The sequence below is a fragment of the Zalophus californianus genome, chromosome 7, assembly GCF_009762305.2.
Source record: "Zalophus californianus isolate mZalCal1 chromosome 7, mZalCal1.pri.v2, whole genome shotgun sequence".
Classification (NCBI taxonomy): domain Eukaryota; kingdom Metazoa; phylum Chordata; class Mammalia; order Carnivora; family Otariidae; genus Zalophus; species Zalophus californianus.
The window spans coordinates 127,160,698-127,180,490 of NC_045601.1; the positions used below are offsets into that span (position 1 = coordinate 127,160,698).

Sequence of the window (19,793 nt, forward strand, 5' to 3'; positions counted from 1 at the left end):
CCCTAAATAAACTAATTTGAGTGTGTGAAAAGCCCAAATCTTATTTTTAAGATGAATTTAAAACATCTTCCTGTGTCTGTGCTTTATATTAACAACACTTGTCAGTTCTTAAGACAGTATTTTATCTCGTTTGCAGTTCTCCCTCCTTCCCTGCCCACCCATCTTCTGTGTTTTCTTTATTGTAGTCTGAATGGAATCACAACTACTTTCATTTCTTTTGCTTTACTTAGTATTTCAAAGTTTGGTAAAAGTTATGTGCTTGATGATGTAAGAGGTATATTTTTGAAAATTTAAACTGTGAATTTTGCTTGTATAGGATGTTATATTAATATGGCTTTCAATTTAGGCAGAACTACCACAGCCTTGTTCCTGTGGTTAAAAGAAATGACAAATCTGTAGTGAAATTTGGTGGCCAAGTGACGAAGTCCCACAGTTGGCTCTTTCACTGATCAAAGTGTGGATATTGTTGGAGGATTAAAAGCCAAATATAGTCAGTAAGCTGCAGAAATATGTGGTTATAAAGTTAATGCTTACTTTTCTCTAGAACTTGTGATTTCAAAGCCAAAATACGTGTGATCTCTATTTGATACTAAAGTTCGTTTTAAACCATCTTTTAAAAAGAAGCCTCTTTCTTAGCAAGAGATACATGGGTCTATTTGCTTTGAATTTTAGAGCTGGGGAGAGTGCAAAAGTGTACAGAAGCCTCATTCTTCCACTTTGGAGATGAGTAGAGTAAGACTTGCCCTAAATCCCCGAGTCCACTCATGGCTAAGTTGGCACGAGAACCCAGGGCTGCTCACCTCTGTCCTCCTGTCAGCCTGTGCCCTTAGACCATGGACCTTTTGTAGTAGACTGGACGTTCCTGTACTTAAACAATGAAAGTATCTCAATTCTATTCATTCATTCATTCATTCATTCATTCAGCAAATGAGGAATATGTGCTGTGTGTTAGGCATCAAGGAGAGTCAAAGGTGAGAATAGGAAGACTTCTTGAAAGGACCATAGCTCTTTAAAGGAAAATAAGCACCATGATACAAAAGGATAACAGGAGGGTATCAATGACTTCAAGGCTTCTTAAATATAACATCTGTGGTGGAGGCATAGTGAGATTTTCTAAAGAAAGTGGTGCTGAATTAGACTCGGGAGTGTTTTGGTTGGTCAAGATGGGTGGGCAGAGAGCATTCCAGGGGGAGAGAAGAGCATGAGAGAAGTCTGGGAGGTGAAAAACCCAGAGCATATTCAAGGCCTGTAGAGCGGTCTCCTGTCTGAGTGGGAAACGGTAAGACGTCAGGAGGAAGGGCAGGTTGGGGCCAGAGGCTGGGACACCTTGACTCCGTGGTGGGCAATGTGGATAGGCAGAGGGGAGCCATTGCGGATTTCACCACAGCAAGGGATAGTGTCCTCCATTGCAGGAGCAGGGAAATAAGACTGTTCCTAGTGAGCTGTAGGACTGTTCCTGTGGCAGCTGCGTGCAGGTGCGGAGGGAGATGCGAAGCCATCAGACATGAAGGAGAGAGGTGATGAGTCTGACTGAGGGTGGTGGCCTGGCCGAGGGACAGGAAAGTGGTTGTGGCCAGATGGAATGGCAGCTGGCCCTGAGAGCTGGAGGAGGGAGGCCAGGGAGAGTCTGAGAAAACAGGCTTGGAGTCGGGTGACTCACAGCAGGGATCTTCTAAATATTTTTCTGGGAAGTGATTGCAAAGTAAGATTCAGTTTAGCTTAATCTAGGGCAGATAACACTTACATGGTTATTAACTTTGAGTAAGTTCCCTCTTTTATAAAAATATCAGATCAGTGGTTAATAATAGTTACCATTACCTGACAAACACCTGTGATGTGCCAGGTATCTTATGAACGTTATCTCAAGCTTCGCATTTTACAGATAGCAAACTGAGGTTAAAGTAGTGACTTTATGACTTGGCCTAGGTCACACAGGTTAGTGGTTGAGCTACATTTGAATCCAAAATATTACAGTGGATCAAGAAAAGATCAAACCTTGGCTATCACAATTCATCTTTTGTACTTGTAAATTCTATCTAAAACTCTTTTTTTAATCTGTAGCATTCCTGTGAAATATTTATTTCATAACCATTGTATTCTTTTGTTATTAATCCAGTAGGGTGTCCATCTGCTTAGGAAAGAACACAGTAGGATGCTGCATTCAGCCAACTCATGTTGGTCAGATCTACAAAACACCTTTCAACAGCAGTTAATTTTTTCTCTAAATATGGGCATAATTTCATTGTTGTTCAGGCGACTGAAATGTCTTGGGAAAGAGACAAAACCTGCTGATGCCCCTGATGCCTCAGAGCTGACTGCCTAGGGTGGAGCAAAGGCGGGTTTGGGTGTGACTTGGGGAGCCTAACTCAACCCTCAGCCAACCAGTCTTTCCAGATGAGGAGGTTCTAGAAGGATTGCTTCAGTCTGGAGGCTGTGGTGCTTAGGGCATTGCCCCACCCTTTGCTTTGCCCTTTCTCTGTCCTGCACTGAGTGGGAAATGGTAGGTGTGGTTCTGATACTGAAGGCAGCCCCCCTCCCCCCATAGACCCTAAGACTCAGCTAGCCTCTCCTTTGAGGCAACATCCTGGAAAATGTTACCGCAGCCCAACCATTTACATCTTATCACTAACACCTGGGACTGGACGGGTCCAGGACCCGCAAGGACCTCACAAATGTGAAATGTTTAGTAATCTCTATGCCCAACGTGGGGCTCGAACTTACAACCCCCAGATCAAGTTGCACGCTCTCCCAACTGAGCCATCCAGGTGCCCCTGGAATGAAATTTTTTGACATGCAAACCTAACATCCCTTGCCTCATGTGGCACCTGAAAAAAGTTAAAAAGGAGCTGGTTTCTTGATGAATAACCAGATAACCTATAAATGATTTTTTTTTTTTTTTAGGCTTCAGAATGAATGGGAGGTTTCCCATAGGGGAATAATTCAAAATAGAAATCCTTATTGTGGCATTAAGTTTGTAAGGACCAAATATTCATGTATCATCCCCCACTTAATGAAGGAAAAGAGGGTATCTTTTTCTGAATCTTCTTATCCCTTTAATAAGTTTTGTGCTGTTAAAATGTGTCACTCTCTTTGAATCGTCTCAAACTTTTATTTTCAGGCCTTTAATAATTTTGGGAACCTCTGAAATGCCTCACATTTAGTACCTAATCCATGTCTTCTTTTTCATCTTTTTTTTTTGCGCTTCTCACCCTATCCCAATTTGATGCAAAAAATCCTTGGGCAAAGTTCCAAATTATGCACTGAGACAAAAACACAAAATGAAAAATAAAACTGAAATCTGAGAATCTTATCCCAGCAGCAGCAGCTGTGAGGATTGGGTTTGTGCGGGGCTTTGCCGACCTTCCTGGCTCCTCTTAAGCATCATGTCAACCCCAGGAGGTGGGTGTGTTCCTACGTGTTACAGATGCAGAAACTCCAAGCACAGTGAGTCTGCATTTGCTCAAAGTCACAGGCTCTATGAGTAGAAGTGGCTGAGCAGGGAACGGACTCTTAGTCTACCCGACCTCAAAGTGTTCATGAAGTTAATGGTATGTCATCTGTTTGCCCCACAATGCTCCAGTCCACCGAAAACAGTGTGAAAATAAAAAAAAAAAAAGGAAAGGAAGTAGAGCTTTTATTAGAGACTGCTTCCAGAGCTCCTGGGTGAGGACAAAATGAAGGCTCAGAGGAGGCCCCCTTTCTAAAATTTATAGAAAAAACCCCTTTTGCACATTGTTGGGGTGGGAATGGGGGTTAGGAAACAGGGCAGGTGTGCTACCTGACTTGACTTTGGAAATCAGGGGAATGAGATGGTGGTCATAGTCTCAGATCAGTCTTTTATTTGCTTTTGTTTTTCTTCTCCTTTACTAAACCAAACAAACATGCATTCATTAAGTGCCTTCTGTGTGCAAAACTGGGTTGTTAGGTGCATGTAGGAGTCACAGGTGACTAAGATGTAGGACTTTGCTCTCCAGCACTGGGGTAGACAGGTGTGTAAATAACTAGTGCAGAATAAGGGCAGAGGTGAGAACGCAAGAGCTCAGGAGGAGGCAGCATTTGGCCTGCGACTTCCAAAGGATGGATACATGACATTTCGACTGATGTGTAGTGTGTAGTGTGTTTGGTGTGTCTTGGAGGAATAATATCGTCCTTTAATAAGAAAGTAAAAAGATCACTTTTTCCCCTTTTAAGATCCTTTAAAGAAACTCAAAATAGTATACGTTAAAATGCTTTGAAAATTATAAAGAGCTAAGCAAATAGGCTTTAAGATCAATATTAATTGATGCATCATATAATTATATTTTCCAACCAATATTTATTGAGCCTTTCTAAGGCCATTATTGTATGAACCTGAATACATAAAAAGACATAAAATGCCATTTCTGGTACCCATTCAGGACCCTTAAGTTGATGGAATGAACAAAAGAAAGATGGTGGCAGAGAAGAGAGAGAGAGAGAGAGAGAGAGAGAGAGAGAGGAAGGAAGAAAAGAAGGAATCCAATAAGAGAAAAATATATCCACAAAAAGAAATACAAAATTCGTTGGCATGGGCCACGTGTGTAATGAGCAGTCTGGATTAAAAACAAAAAGTAAAAAAAAAAATTTACCTTGTAATGTTGCATGCCTCTGTTCAAAATATTTGTCTTGTATTTTTTTCCTATAATATTCTTGGCAATAAGTGTTAAACTAATGTCTTAAAACAGCTAATTTTGAAATCTTATTTTTTAAGAAGAGAATGTTATTTGTCAGTAGTAAAATAAAACATAGAAAGCTCTCTAATATTGTTCACATATTTGTGTGCTCTAAGCTTAAAATTTAGATTAAAATCCAAACGCATTTTCCTTTTAGCTCTTGTTGAAAGGATCATTATGTAAACTGTTCGAACCATTACTTGTTTAAACAAGTTTTAGAATGAATTAAAAAAAAATGTTTGTACAGGCAGGTTCTTTGTCGTATGAATCATTTGCCTTTGTAAGTTTGAAGATAAAAACCAGAATTTCAGAACAGTTAAAAACTTTGGAGGACAAATGTTATTTTTTTCAAGGACAGCTATTAATTTTAGTTTAGAAGTCAATATTTTTTGATTGATTTGACCCAAATCAGTTTTGTTTTCTTGTGGGCCTTTTTTTTTTTTTTTTAAACATGACATCTTTCATTTTCCTTGTCACTGAAATGGATTTAAAACGTGAACTTTGAGCTTGTTAGTTAAATTCCCACCATGGTTTAAAATCTCTGCACCCCAACATTTATATGTACCAGTACTGAAAAGTTCTTTGAGGCCAGCGATTTTTTTAAAATCTTCCTAAGCTTGTTAAATAAGTACATTTATTTAAAAACTATTTCTTCACCTATGATATAATCTTGCATTTTCCCATTCACTGTATGAACTGAAGGGAAAACTTCACTGCCATGAAGACAGAACAGACTTTTATATTATTCTCAGTAGGACTGAGTTTGTTTGGTAGTTTTATGAAACAGAGTTACAGAAGAGTGAGCTAAAGAAATCTTAAGTATCATCTAGGCTAACAGATGAGAAAACCCAGGTCTAGACATTTCTGATATTAAAAAAAAAAGCTCTGGAATAGATTTTTTTTTTAAAGATTTTATTTATTTAGTTGAGAGAGAGAATGAGAGAGAGAGAGAGAGAGAGCACATGAGAGGCAGGGAGGGTCAGAGGGAGAAGCAGACTCCCCGCCCCTGAGCAGGGAGCCCAGTGCGGGACTTGATCCCGAGACTCCAGGATCATGATCTGAGCCGAAGGCAGTCGCTTAACCAACTGAGCCTCCCCAAGTTCTGGAATTGTTACGTGGTCAATAAAAAAATATGATTTGACTTAGGAAATTGTGAATGGCGCACAACTGTAAAAAAACACACGTGTTCCCCGAAGCCAGCTGTCCTGGCTGAAGGATCCAGCACTGCACACGTTTGAGTGCCTGACGCTGGACGGACTCCATGAGTCACAATCCTTTTGCTCGCACTGCCTCCTTGATTTAAGTACAGCCATTTCTGCGTGGTTCCTCCCTTGGGCCAAAGACACTCACACTGAACGTGAAAGTAGATTCTCTTTTCCCCAGTCACCAAACCTCAGTGTGTCCGAGTTTCCCTTCCTCTGTCTGGTTTTGATCGACCAACCTATGAGAAAAAGTGTACAACCGGTTCCCTTTCTCACCTAGCTCTGTGTCCAGAGGTTGTTCTCAGCCACACCTCGGACCGAAGTGAGAGTCTTACAGATGAAAGATGGGATGCGTGGATTTTGCTTTAAGAGCCAGACGAAGTCTTGAGAAGTTGTGTGTCAGATGGAATTTGGTTAAGTAGATCATATTTTCCTATAGACAAAGAGCAAGGCCAAAGATTCTTCATTACATTGTTCTAACACTTAGGTTTTCCTTTTTTGTTGACCCTTAAAAAATTAGATCTTTGTGCATTTCTCTTTCCTGTATTGTTTTTAATCTATTCAATTAATTGCCAAGCAACACATACAGGGTTTTAGCGGACATCTAGGGCATGTGTGGTGAACATAGGCAGGTCCTTTAGTGAAGCATGAAGAAGTCTTTTTAGAATTATCAGCAACATATGAAGTTGCCTGGGTTTTTCTGTTTTGTTTTGTTTTAAGTTCAGATGTATGTAGGGGAGAGGAAGCAGTTTAGATGGCATCTAAATTTATAGAGATGTCAACCACTCTCTAGAGAATGTCTTCTAAAAGGAGGAGGGGACAAAAAAAATGTAGAAGTCCACCAGTATTTTAAGCCAACATTTAACTTCCTCACCTCCCTTTTTGCTGGATACGATTCATTTCTGTGTCATGTAACTAATAGTTGGTTTCCAAGAAGCTGGTGAGTTTTATATTTTGTTGTCAAATGAATTTAGAATTTAGTGTCATAAACTCACTCTTAAAAAGACTTGTATGTACCCTGTGGTCTGTTCATTCACAGCTGAGTTGGCCTCCCTGCTTTTTTTTTTTAAATACATTTTTATTTTGAAATATTTTCACTTTTACAGAAAAGTTGCAAAGCTACTAGAGAGTTTTCATAGACCCTTCACCCAGTTTCCCCTATCGGCTCTTACAGCTCAATTTGTGATACTTTTTACAACAGCATGAGTTATTAAGTCATTTAAGGGACGCTGACTTTCCATTGCACTAAGAGATAGCCCCTTCATTTATAAACTGAGGACTGGCTTTCTATGTGGGAATCACTCTCTGAACCAGATTGCTGAAAACAATCACTAAATGCTTCTGAACAAAGCTACTCTCATCCCCGTTCAAGAAAGAAAACAAAGATAATTACACAGGACCTTCCTAATTCCTTATCCACCCTAGGGTTCTAAATGAGCTTTTTGTATTTCCCAATTTTTTCCCTTTGCCTCTTGAATTTCTTTCCTGTGATTCTAAGGCAATTGGAATTTTGCACAAGTTTTGACAACTGATGGAGTCCTGTTTACATGTCAGCGATGTAATGTGCCAGATTTACTGTGTAGTTCTACGTGGAAGGAAGAGAAGGCTGCATTCATGGGGGGTGAGGGGTGGGGCGTGCTGGTTTTGATAGGTGGGCCGTTCGGCAGCGCTCTGCCTGGGCCTGCCTGGAGGAGCCGTGTCATCATCTGGGAGCGGTTCCCAGGGAGAGCTTGGGTCCTCACCCACATACATCAGCTAGTGCCGGCTTGTTGAGGAGCCTTGCTTGCAGGGAGGGCCGGCAAAGGGGTGGCAGGGAAAGTCAGTGCCTCTCCAGTGTGAAAAGATGCAGGATCAGGCACCATGGGAGAAATCTCTTGCAATTTTACCCCATCTGTGCATAGTATAGCCTGGGTTTTACAACTCCCCCGACCTTTTTTTTTTTAAACAGTGAAACTCTTTCTTTACAGCACACACAGACACACCCACCCCCGCACGCAGGTACATACACCCATAGGAGAAAGTGCAATACATCAAACAGGCATCAGACCGTTCGTTTTATCTGCAGATGCAGGCCGGCCCTGGCTGAAGGGGCCTGGGTGGCTCTGGGGCCCTGTGAGGAACTCAGGTTTCTCGCAGCACATTCAGGAGGCCTTTTCCTGAACATTAAACAATAATTTAATATGCTTTAAATCTCTCTTAAACTAAGCTATAGGAGACTGTGCCCTGGCATAATGTATCTTGGCAAATTAACAAGCAAGACTGTTTTTATTATACCTTGCTTTTTTCACTTGTGTCTGGAGCACATTATATTCCTGCAGTCTCTTTCTTTAAAATATGGCACATCTACAACACCAGCTTTCTTTTAAGGTTTCTGCCATGCATCTACCAGAAAAGTGTTTTTGGGCGCCTGGGTGGCTCCATTGGTTAAGCGTCTGCCTTCGGCTTAGGTCATGATCCCGGGGTCCTGGGATCGAGCCCCTCGTCGGGCTCCGCGCTTAGCGGGGAATCTGTTTCTCCCTCTCTCTCTGTCCCTCTCCCCAGCTCATTCTCTCTCTCACTCTGTCTCAAATAAATAAACAAAATCTTTTTTCTTTTTTAAGTGTTTCATTTGAGGTGTACATTTGGGTGACTATCATTGTAGAGAAAAATATTCCATAGGGTCATCTTGAAAGGAAAAGTGGCTTGTTTTTGCATTAAAGTGGTTTACATTTCCCATCACTTTCCTGACACCGTATTTCTTTATCATTATTGTCTTACTGTGATTGCAGAAAATATTTTTGTAGAATAAGCTAGTCTCGTGCCTCTTACTGTTTTCCTCAGCCAGACTCACCAGTGAAATTTCATGCTCTGGGTCTGATGCCTTGAGGTCGGCCCTTGGAGGGCTTGTGCAGATATTCCACATTGTCGATTATTGTGGGATGAGGCAAGAGAGGTGATAGATAAGCAGCTAGAAATGTATTTTTACAGCTCAGGGGACTATTTCTGGGTTGGATCTTGGACCTGGAAAGAAAAAAAAACAACTTTGCTAATTATCGTGCTATTTAGTAAAACTGGAAAATGTTCTATCCATTAGCAAATCGTTTTCAGTTTTAAATGCCCTGATTTTGATAGTTGTACTGTGGTTATATAATTGAATGTCTTTATTCTTAGGACACATATGCTGAAATATTTTGGTGTAACAGTTTATGATGATTTTCAAATGGTTCAGACAAGTGTATGTATCCATAGGTAGATACACATACAGAGATGGGAAGTGGGGGGGATAAAGGAATTTAGCCATGTTAGCATTTAGGGAATCTCGGCGAAGGGTCCAAGGGGGTGTTTTTGTTGCATTTTTTGCAACTTTTCTGAAAGTCCGAAATTATTTCGAAATGGGGAAAAAAAATTCATGCCTGCTTTTTTTGTGTTTGCTTCGTCAGTCAAACCGGTACCATGTGCAGGCACCAGAACCAGAACACCATCCAAGAACTTCTCCAGAACTGCGCGGATTGTCTGATGCGGGCAGAGCTGATCGTGCAGCCGGTAAGCTTGCTTGTCCTGCTCGAGCGTTAGCCACATCTTGCTTTGTTCCCAGTTAGCTTCGACTTATCCCCCTGACCTGTGCTTCCTCACTCACGACCCTCCTTCGCATACTTAGGGTTTAGAGATTATTTTTTCAAAACGGACTAGAGAGGGTTGTGTATCTTCTTAACCTAGTTGTCATGTTGGTTTAACAATGGGAACCAGTGCTCACCCAGGTTTTCCCCAGCAGATGTTTACACTACAGATGGCCACCCTTTTGGATTTGCAACAACCCCTTGTTTATTATTATTTGTGTGATTACTGTAATGCTTTCTCTTCCTAGAAACGCAACCTGACACGCGTATGTCACCATGTTGTGAGAACAATTCTATTTGAGAAAAAAAAAAAGAAAGAAAAAGGAAGGAAGGAAAGAAAGAAAGAAAGAAAGAAAGAAAGAAAAAGAAAGAAAGAAAGAAAAAGAAAGAAAGAAAGAAAAAGAAAGAAAGAAAACATGCAATTAAAAATTGAGGAAAATGGTAGCATTTATGAAAGCCTCATGATATTTCTGTATATTAGCTTAGGTTCTCATTGAAACAGGCTTAGAAATCCTGGACCCTGCGATGTTGTATGTGTAAAGTTTTTATTTTAAAACACTGTAGCTAGCATTCGAATTTGCTATGGGTTTGCTAAAAACAGACTAGAGAATGGTGGGGCTGTAGACCCCTTCTCTCTCCCTTCCCTGATTCATTGTATCTCCCCATGAAAGGATTGAGTTCCAGTCTCCCTGATGTGGACATTCATATAGGGGTTAGACCTGGAATCTGGCCCATCACAAAGTACCCCTGTTAAATATAAAGAGGGATTTTAACCAAGTGAATTTTAAGAGTTCTGTTTGGAGACTATCTTAATGTTCTAATTTCTCAATTTTAGAGATTTGGGTGCGTTCTGGTTTATTTTACCCATTAAAAAAATAACCTTACTTTAGTCCATGTAAAAGAATATCTGGGGCTTAGCAAACTAGCTTGGTTCTAGTTCTGGTCGTTTCAAGTCTCTGATTTGCAGCGCACTCCTCATCACAGAGCCGTGATTCCCTTACCCAGAGGAAAACAGGAGGCTCCAGCGACCTAATATTGAACACCTGACCTGGACACGATGTGTAGTGGCTATGGAAACATTTCACGTGTGGTTCCAAAAATTTACATGGCATCATGTTCTCAGTGTATTTTTACTTATGTGCATTGAAGTGTAAACGTCAGGGAAATGTAGCGTATTTGCTACCATTTCTGTTAAGAGAAAGAAGGTTCATTTGGCTGAAGCCCAATTAAAGCAGCAAATGTAAAATTCTAAGGGAAAGCTGAAGCTTTATGGTCCTGAAGCAGCAGGCTTCTTTGCATGTGAAAAGAGGACGGTTTCCTTTTCTAGAACAATTTTTTAATTTTAAAATAATTATAGACTCACAAGAAATTGTAAAAATAGCACAGAGCACTCTTGTGTGCCCATCACCCAGTTTCCCCAAAGGTGCCATCTCATATAAGGGTCATGCATCATCAGAAGCAGGAAATCGATTGGCCCAAGACAATGAATTAGATAGCTTCCTTTTTAAGAACTGAAAAGCTATGTTCCTATAAGATGGAGGAAAAGCTCAGTTTGTGTGGAAAAGACCTTATCCAGTACAATAGTACCGTGTTCTTACCCCAGTGAAATTCCCATTGGCTGAACGTCCTGTGTAAATATGAAAGATAGCACTTAACACATTGAAGAAAGGGAAAGATCAGTGTTCCACAAATACACTTTTAAAAGCCTAGTAAAAATTTAAAATACAAAACAAATTTTGCTTCATGAATCCTTCTATATTTACCTGCCTGTCTAAAATTAATAAGGTAATTTTCCAGTTAGGAATTTTTTTTTGCAGTCACATGCAAAATGGAAAACTTACACTATTTGTTAAGTTCACAGCAGAAGGTTTTGCTTTCGTTAACACAAGTGAAGCTTTTCTCTCCAGCATTTTTGCACCAGCACAGACACAAGTGAAGCATTCTCTCCACGTGTTTCCTTCATGTGAATTCTTTCCTTCAGGAACTGAAATACGGAGATGGAATACAGCTGGCTTGGAGCAGAGAACTGGATGAGTGTTTTGCCCAGGCCAATGATCAGATGGAAATTACCGATAGCTTGATCAGAGAGATGCGACAGATGGGCCAGCCCTGTGATGCTTATCAGAAAAGGTATTGCCCCTGCCACAGAGCACAGATGCAGGCGGGCCTCCCCACTTATGCTCCATCACACGGCCCAGGTCTTCCCTGGAAGGGGGCACAGCTTCACTTGGCATTTTGTAGCTGTGTCCAAATTGACTAAAATCACTGCCTCCATCTCATGTGGAATCACAAAACTGCTGTGAAAAGAATTACATAGACCCGCCCAAAGGAGCGGGCTTGTACTGAAGGGTTGAGTTTGTTACGAGCTGTTCACCGGACCTCCATTTGGGAAGCAACAACGGCCTTTGGCACAGCATTTGACTTCTAAGAGTCCCATACCAAGTCAAGCATGGTTTCATGCATACAAAAATGAGACTTGTAGAGTTGGGAAAGCAGGTTAAAGTAGAGACAGGTAGTCTTGATTTTGCTGTCATGGTACCTGGGGCCCAGGATACGAGGCAAATTCCCCGGGTGAAATTTGGGGGGAAAGCAGAAGGTGCTACCAGGTTAGGCAAAGCTAGCTACACTTGCCATGATGTTTCAGACTCTGAGCATCATAATATTGAGGTTTCTGTATGTCATTGAGAATTCAAGTCATGTGGTAAAGAATTCTTCAAATCAAACATTTGTGATCTCCATCCTGACAATAAAGGAGACTCGGAAGGGGGGACATTTGCCCAGAACATGGGGTCATAGGCGGTTTTCGTGCAACAGTGTGATTGTGTTCCTTTCTTTTCAGACTGCTTCAGCTCCAGGAGCAAATGCGAGCCCTTTATAAAGCCATCAGTGTCCCTCGAGTCCGAAGGGCCAGCTCTAAGGGTGGTGGAGGGTACACCTGTCAGAGTGGCTCTGGGTGGGATGAATTCACCAAGCGCCTCACCAGCGAATGTCTGGGGTGGATGAGACAGCAGAGGGTAAGCAGCTTCCAGACGAGGTTGATTCTCAAATGTTCCAAGCCTGAGTGGGTCAGGTGTATAGAACGTGGCAGGGCCAGCCCCATTGCTCTGGCCACAGAGTGCTCTGGGATCTCAGCTGGCAGCAGAAACGTGCTGTTTTCCTATTTTCCTCAAATATAATTTGTTTTTATTTTTTTATTTTTTAGAGAGAGAGAGCGTTTGTGCGCTTGTGAGCGAGTGGGGGAGGGACAGAGAGAGAGAGAGAGAATCCTAAGCAGGCTCCATACCCAGTGTGGAGCCCAATGTAGGGCTTGATCTCACAACCCTGAGATCATGACCTGAGCCAAAATCAAGAGTTGGATGCCTAGCCGACTGAGCTGCCCAGGCGCCCCGCCTCGTATATAATTTAAATTGAAGGCTTCTATTTTGAAATAAATAAAACTTCAGACAGTTTTTTTTTTTTTTTTTCTTTCTTGTGGCTTAGGAAATGAGCCACATTATTTTCTGGTCAAAACTTATCGCACAGGTAACATTTAACAGGTATAACTTAATTAGTAGACTTTGACTATCTAGCTTTTACTGTTCACAACCTGAAAATGTGTTGGAGTTTATGTGCTAAAAACTTCATTGTTCTACCTGAGTGGTAAGTGACCTCATCTATGTTACTGATAGGTACTTAAAAAAATTGTCGTGGAGGTTCGTTTAAAATGTTAAATCAGAGGAACTGGAAACACAGTAAAACTGGATATTCTGGTTTGGGCTCATCGGTTGCTTACCTTATATTTTTGAGGTATCAGTTGTTCTTGTGCAATCATTATGTTACGGGTGTGGGAGGGGAGTGAAATAATGGCCACCAAAGTATATGCCGGGCCTTTCCCCGCAACTGCAGTTTCTACAAAGTGTTTCCCCTGCTAATTATTGTTGTGTGGTTTTATGTGGTCATTACGCCCTTTGATGAACAGGTGGCATTAGAAATATGCCATAATCATGTAGATGGGACTTGTATAATGAAAACCTCATGCTAGTGAACCATCCTTCTCTGGAGAAGGTGGATGCGTTAGATTGATAAATTGTACCGACATAGTTTGTGATGCCATGTGGTTGTGGTTGTAAGAAGTATTGGGCTTATTGCTTGTTGTTGGACCAGTTGAGCAGTGGTTCTAAAGTTTCTCAACCACTTGAGATTTTTTGTATGTGTTCTTTCCTAAGTGGTGGTGAGGGTTTATGGGTCTATACATTCATTCATTCAGTTAGCTAAGTTTTTCTCCCACTTAGCATAAAGACTACGCAATACTATCACAGAAGGTGGGGCTTATAGAGGAGAAAAGTCAGTAATAATCCCAGAAACCTAACTATGGTCCTATTTGCATATTTTCAAATTCCCTTTTGATCTTTGAACACACATTTCTTGAGCTACATTTTATATGTATTGGCACCATACCTGAAAGTGAGTGTTCAAAAACTGTTTCCTAGTCCTGAAAGTGAATATTATTGACGAAAACAAGACATGTACACCCACATGCCACATTTCTGTCTGGAGCAGTGTGGGGTTAATTGCTGTTTGAGCTGTAATAAAATCCTGCTCAGACAGGGCTGGGGGAGGGGTGGTGCTCTGGGCCCTGGGGAATAGAGCCCTGAAAAGAAGGCTTGGCAGAACTGATGGGGCTTGAACTACATTGTAAGTGATGTTATGTGAGAACACCCTTTGAACCAAATAACTTATGAAACCTCAAATCCCTTAATTTCTCCTTAGTATGACAGTTACATAAAAGGACAGCTCATAATCGGTCGTTTTCCGCATTCACGCTGGGTGTAGCTTTGTGAGACTCCTTTGTCACGAAAGCTCAGCATCTTCTAAGTTTTTGGAAAATGGCATTATCTCGTGGGCTCAGTTTTGTGTCTCGGTGGGGGAGTATTTTTTAATAGGTGCAACTGATGAGCGAAGCACTTCAGATCAGCTGGCCCCCAGGGTTTCAAAGGAACTAAAAGTCGTTTTATCACTTACTGCCTGTTTGCTCCGGGATTCTCTGGGGCCCTTTCCCTCTTATCCTTCTTCCCCCAAGCATAGCCCGCATTCTTTCTCACTCCCGAGGGACTGAGCTGCAGGCCCAGCTAGCTGATAAGGGAGCAGCGTCCCTCGAGGCCCCATGACCAGTAGGCAGTCACACGTCTCCTGTGCCAGGCTTTTGTTTTGTTTCCCTGATTTGTGCTTCTGTTGATGGACAGGTCAGATGCTGCACAGGTACCTGGCTGGTAATGAGGGGCGGGCACGGGAGCCTGGTCATCTATTATCTTCCCGGTGTACTCACCTGTTTCTGCTTTAAAGCCCAAGTGAGCCGAGGGAGAGACAGGTCAAAATCCTAGGTAACTTTCGGCAGTCTGGCTGAAATGGCTCCCCTCTCTGAAGGCTCGCCAAGTGTATTAGGACATGGATGTGGCTTAGAACAATGTGTGTTAGGTTCTTGCAGCAATACCAGACTGGAATGTTTGCCCTTGGCCTGTCCAAGAGATGACACAGGTGATTTGGAAATCTACATGAGCTCATGCACAAGAAAGATGAGATGATAGGCTTGTGGAATAGAATGCTTGATTCTTATTATGTGGCATTCTTAAATTTGAAGTAGGGGAGACTCAAATTAGAAAGGCAGTCAGATTTAACTTTTAAAGAGCTCACATAAATCTGCCATCTTTTTTATTTATTTTTATTTTTATTTTTCATTTTGTTATATTGTGTTAGTCACCATACAGTACATCATTAGTTTTTGATGTAGTGTTCCATGAATCATTGTGTATAACACCCAGTGCTCCATGGAATACGTGCCCTCCTTAATACCCATCACCAGGCTAACCCATCCCCCCACCCCCCTCCCTCTAAAACCCTCAGTTTGTTTCTGAGTCCATAGTTTCTCATGGTTCATCTCTCCCTCCAATTTCCCCCCTTCATTTTTCCCTTCCTTCTCCTAATGTCCTCCATGTTATTCCTTATATATATTCCACAAATAAGTGAAACTTATGACTTTCTCTGCTTGACTTATCTCACTTAGCATAATCTCCTCCAGTTCCATCCATGTTGATGCAAAAGTTGGGTATTCATCCTTTCTGATGGCTGAGTAATATTCCATTGTATATATGGACAACATCTTCTTTATCCATTCATCTGTTGAAGGGCATCTCGGCTCCTTCCACAGTTTGGCTATTATGGACATTGCTGTTATGAACATTGGGGTGCATGTGGCCCTTCTTTTCACTACATCTGTATCTTTGGGGTAAATGCCCAGTAATGCAGTTGCTGGGTCATAGGGTAACTCTATTTTCAACTTTTTGAGGCACCTCCACACTGTTTTCCAAAGTGGCTGTACCAACTTGCATTCCCACCAACAGTGTAAGAGGGTTCCCCTTTCTCCACAACCTCTCCAACACTTGTTGTTTCTTGCCTTGTCAATTTTTGCCATTCTAACTGGTGTAAGGTGGTTTTGATTTGAATTTCCCTGATGGCTAATGATGATGAACATTTTTTCATGTGTCTGTTAGCCATTTGTATGTCTTCTTTGGAGAGGTGTCTGTTCATGTCTTCTGCCCAATAAATCTGCCATCTTAATATTGCCAACATTAATTGAAATGAGCTTTGAGTATGCTCTATAGTAACGTCTCTTTGAAATGGGTTATAGGGAGTTGGGCATCCTGAAAGGTAATGGTAAACGCTGAATTTAAAGAGTCGATAATTATAGGAATCAAAACAATTTAAAGGAATAAACAATGAAAAATATGTTTAAGTTGGCTGTTTAGCTTGGGACATAGTACACGACTGAGCTTAATGAACTATTTCACAGTTTAAAATGACTGAATATAGAAACTTCTACCAGTAATTTCTAACGTGTCATATGTAGATATGCACACCTATTATACACACACACACACACACACACACACACACACACACACACACACACCCCACTTCTACCCAGGTAGATTTTTTGTTTTTTCTTCAGAGGACATGATCTAGCTTTCAAGCATCTCATTCCTGCATCACTTGTCCTCAGCCATGGTGAGCTGGGGGTCAGCAAGTTGCAGACCAGCCCCGTTTGCTGTTGAGAACTCCAAGCCTTTACAAAATTTTTTTGGTTTTGAAAATATTGAATATTGACATCTTCAGTTTTATCGGAATGGAAGCTATATATGTCCCTTGGTGCTCTGACCCCTGATGCTGGGGGTAAGGTGAGTCAGATGCAAAGGATCGGACATGAAGGGCGCGCTCTTTCCCTTGGCAGGCGGAGATGGATCTGGTGGCCTGGGGCGTGGACCTGGCCTCCGTGGAGCAGCACATCAGCAGCCACAGAAGCATCCACAACTCCATCGGGGACTATCGCTGGCAACTGGACAAAATCAAAGCTGACCTGGTACTTTGAGATGTTTCATTTTTAGAGTCCTGAAAAAGCATACCTAAGGATTGTGTAGTTCCTCAATCCTGGGCATTTTTGTCTGAAAACATTAGCCTAAGATTTCTTCCCTAATGGACTGGAAACTTCTAAAAATCCCATTTCATAAATGGGGAAGTGGACTTGGATAGACCTAGTAGAGATTTTGTTAACTCTTAAGGAAGAGGTAAGCAAAAGGCAAAGGGCATACACACATGGATTTGTGCATAGTTTGTAGATGAGTATTTTTGGGGATGGTAGGGTTTTTTTGTTTGTTTTGTTCAGAAAGCAGAGCATCTCTTCAAATAGAGAAAGCACAGCAATCGTAGAGTTTTGTGTGCTTGGCGAATTCTTTCCTATGTGTCTCTTCCTGACACTTTTCCTTTGCTGAAAAGACTGGCTTGAAGCTGAGTCAAGAATTATGGCATGAAATAATCACCCAGTTTTAAGTGCCTGGTTCCCCCCAGATCTTCCTGCTTCTAAATCCCTCACTTTTTTTTTCTTTACTTCGACCAGAGATACTCATCTTCACTTCTTCTGTCTTTTTTCTCCCCTTACTTTTGTCCACCTGAGTATCTGACCAAATTTCTCCCTCTTTTCTCTAAGATCTAAAAGATGGTACTACCAGGCCAGTGGAGGGGGTGAGGGTTGCCTTCAAATCCAACTGGGAAAAAGTCCCCATGGGTAAAAGTTTCTATAGAGCAAACGCTTCTTTCTACTGAATGATCTGAAGTCATTATCTGACAAAAAGGAGGTTTAGAAGGGTTGCTGTTTGTATACAAACTCACAAGGGGAATTAAATAATTACTCGCTGTTTATCTTCTTCTAGCGTGAGAAATCTGCCATCTACCAGTTGGAGGAGGAGTATGAAAACCTGCTGGTAAGCTGACTTATTTCTGACAATTCTGTGTTCCATTCCATTAAAATGGAGCACGCCTGGGCGTGAGGCACCTAATGACCGTGGGAGTACCTGAAAGTATATACTTAGGGCCTGTAGATGCTTCTTTCATTTCTACTGCTGGGTTTCCTTTAGTAGTGAGTGTTAGAAGATTTTTTTCTGAAGACAGTACCCAGCGCTGTTCTGTTTGTAAGTTGAGTGTCACATAGAGAAGGGGAGAGAGAGAAGCCTCAAGCAGACTCCCTGCTGAGCGTGGAACCTGACTCGGGACTTGATCCCAGGACCCAGAGATCATGACCCCAGCTGAAATCAACAGTCAGACACTCAACTGACTCGGCCACCCAGGCTCCCCGGCAATGATCCTTTTTAAATAATGTGGCTAGCTGTGACACAATTGTCCTATTAGGTCTGGGTGTGACTCCCTTGAATTTTGGGAGTGCAGAAGAGGGCAGGAAAAGCTTAATTTATCTTTTTAAGATGTTATTTATTTATTTGACAGAGAGAGACAGAGCGAGAGCAGGAACACAAGCAGGGGGAGTGGGAGAGGGAGAAGCAGGCTTCCCGCAGAGCAGGGAGCCCGATGTGGGACTCGATCCCAGGACCCTGGGATCATAACTTGAGCCGAAGGCAGACGCTTAATGACTGAGCCACCCAGGTGCCCTTAATTTATCTTTTTAAGATTCTAATTTTCCCTTTGTATTCTAAAACTAATTATTGAACCCAAGCATTAGTGCCTGAATCAAGACCCTCTTGAATTAGGTTATTCCATTGAATCTAAAATTACTCCCTGTTCATTGTTAAGTTCGGATGGGTCTTTTTTTACATACTAGGTGGTCAGTGAACATTTTATTGATTCATGTGATTGATTGATTGATTTAAATAATTAATTAAAAAAAATTTTTTTTTTATGTAAAAGGGACCACACAGACTTATCTCTGGAATTTGCAGAGAACACCATTAATGTGCATACTGTGATCCTAATGCTGCTTTTGAACTTCCTGTGTAGAAAGCGTCCTTTGAGAGGATGGATCACCTACGACAGCTGCAGAACATCATCCAGGCCACGTCCCGAGAGATCATGTGGATCAATGACTGTGAGGAGGAGGAGCTGCTCTATGACTGGAGTGATCGGAACACCAACATTGCCCAGAAGCAGGAGGCCTTCTCTGTAAGCTCGCCCCTCCTGGTTGTAGATGTGAGGCTCTTGCCTGGGATGGCCCTGAGATGGGGATGAATGGCCTTGCAATAACTTAATCAACTCCTTTGTCATTCAGCCTCTGTTGAAATGGTCATGGAGAGCCATTCCTTTCTGGAAGCTTTTCCGGTGACTTTAGAGGGGCAATGCATTGCTTAACATCCTGTAAGCCAGCAGATAGGGTCAGAATTAGGCGTTCAGATATCCCAGAGGGTGTGTAGCACAGTAGGATGGTGGATTAAAACCTATGTGTGGCTTTGGACAAGACATGTCACCATTGTGGCCTCTGCCATGTACTGGATGACCTCAAACGTCCTTTTTGGTCTTAATAATGCTATGATTCTTGAGGAAACCATAACACAATTCTTTGACATTGCTCATTTCCACAATGCAGTTTTGTGTTCTAAGTTCCCTTCAATATGGTGGAAGTGCTGGAAGGCTAATGGTGACTTGCTCTGAAGTGTTTGCTTTTCTTTCATTTATAGATACGCATGAGCCAACTGGAAGTTAAGGAAAAAGAGCTCAATAAGCTTAAACAAGAAAGTGACCAACTTGTCCTCAATCAGCATCCGGCTTCAGACAAAATTGAGGTAGGCTTCATGAGATTTATATTTTTATTAGAGAAAAAAAGGGAACTTTTTGTAAAGACTATACAGATGAATGATTCTTATCTGTCATAAAGCCATGACAAGTTTATTTTATATATTTTGCAATCAGCACCCTAGGCTGGCAGTTGGCAAGCATTTCTGGAAAGGACCAAATAATAAACATTTTAGGTCTGCAAACCATTTGGTTTCTGT

At 41.6% G+C, this 19,793-nt stretch overlaps 1 protein-coding gene across 2 annotated transcripts in view; it reads left to right on the plus strand.

Annotated features, from left to right (window-relative positions):
- Nucleotides 1-19,793, plus strand: part of LOC113926679 (desmoplakin) — a 44,466-nt gene that overhangs the window by 3,458 nt on the left and 21,215 nt on the right. For both annotated transcript variants that reach the window (XM_027601932.1, XM_027601933.1), the window contains exons 2-8: nucleotides 9,313-9,415; nucleotides 11,471-11,619; nucleotides 12,329-12,503; nucleotides 16,754-16,882; nucleotides 17,730-17,780; nucleotides 18,805-18,966; nucleotides 19,479-19,583. In XM_027601932.1, the coding sequence (XP_027457733.1) occupies nucleotides 9,313-9,415; nucleotides 11,471-11,619; nucleotides 12,329-12,503; nucleotides 16,754-16,882; nucleotides 17,730-17,780; nucleotides 18,805-18,966; nucleotides 19,479-19,583 (874 nt within the window). The remainder of the gene's footprint in view (nucleotides 1-9,312; nucleotides 9,416-11,470; nucleotides 11,620-12,328; nucleotides 12,504-16,753; nucleotides 16,883-17,729; nucleotides 17,781-18,804; nucleotides 18,967-19,478; nucleotides 19,584-19,793) is intronic.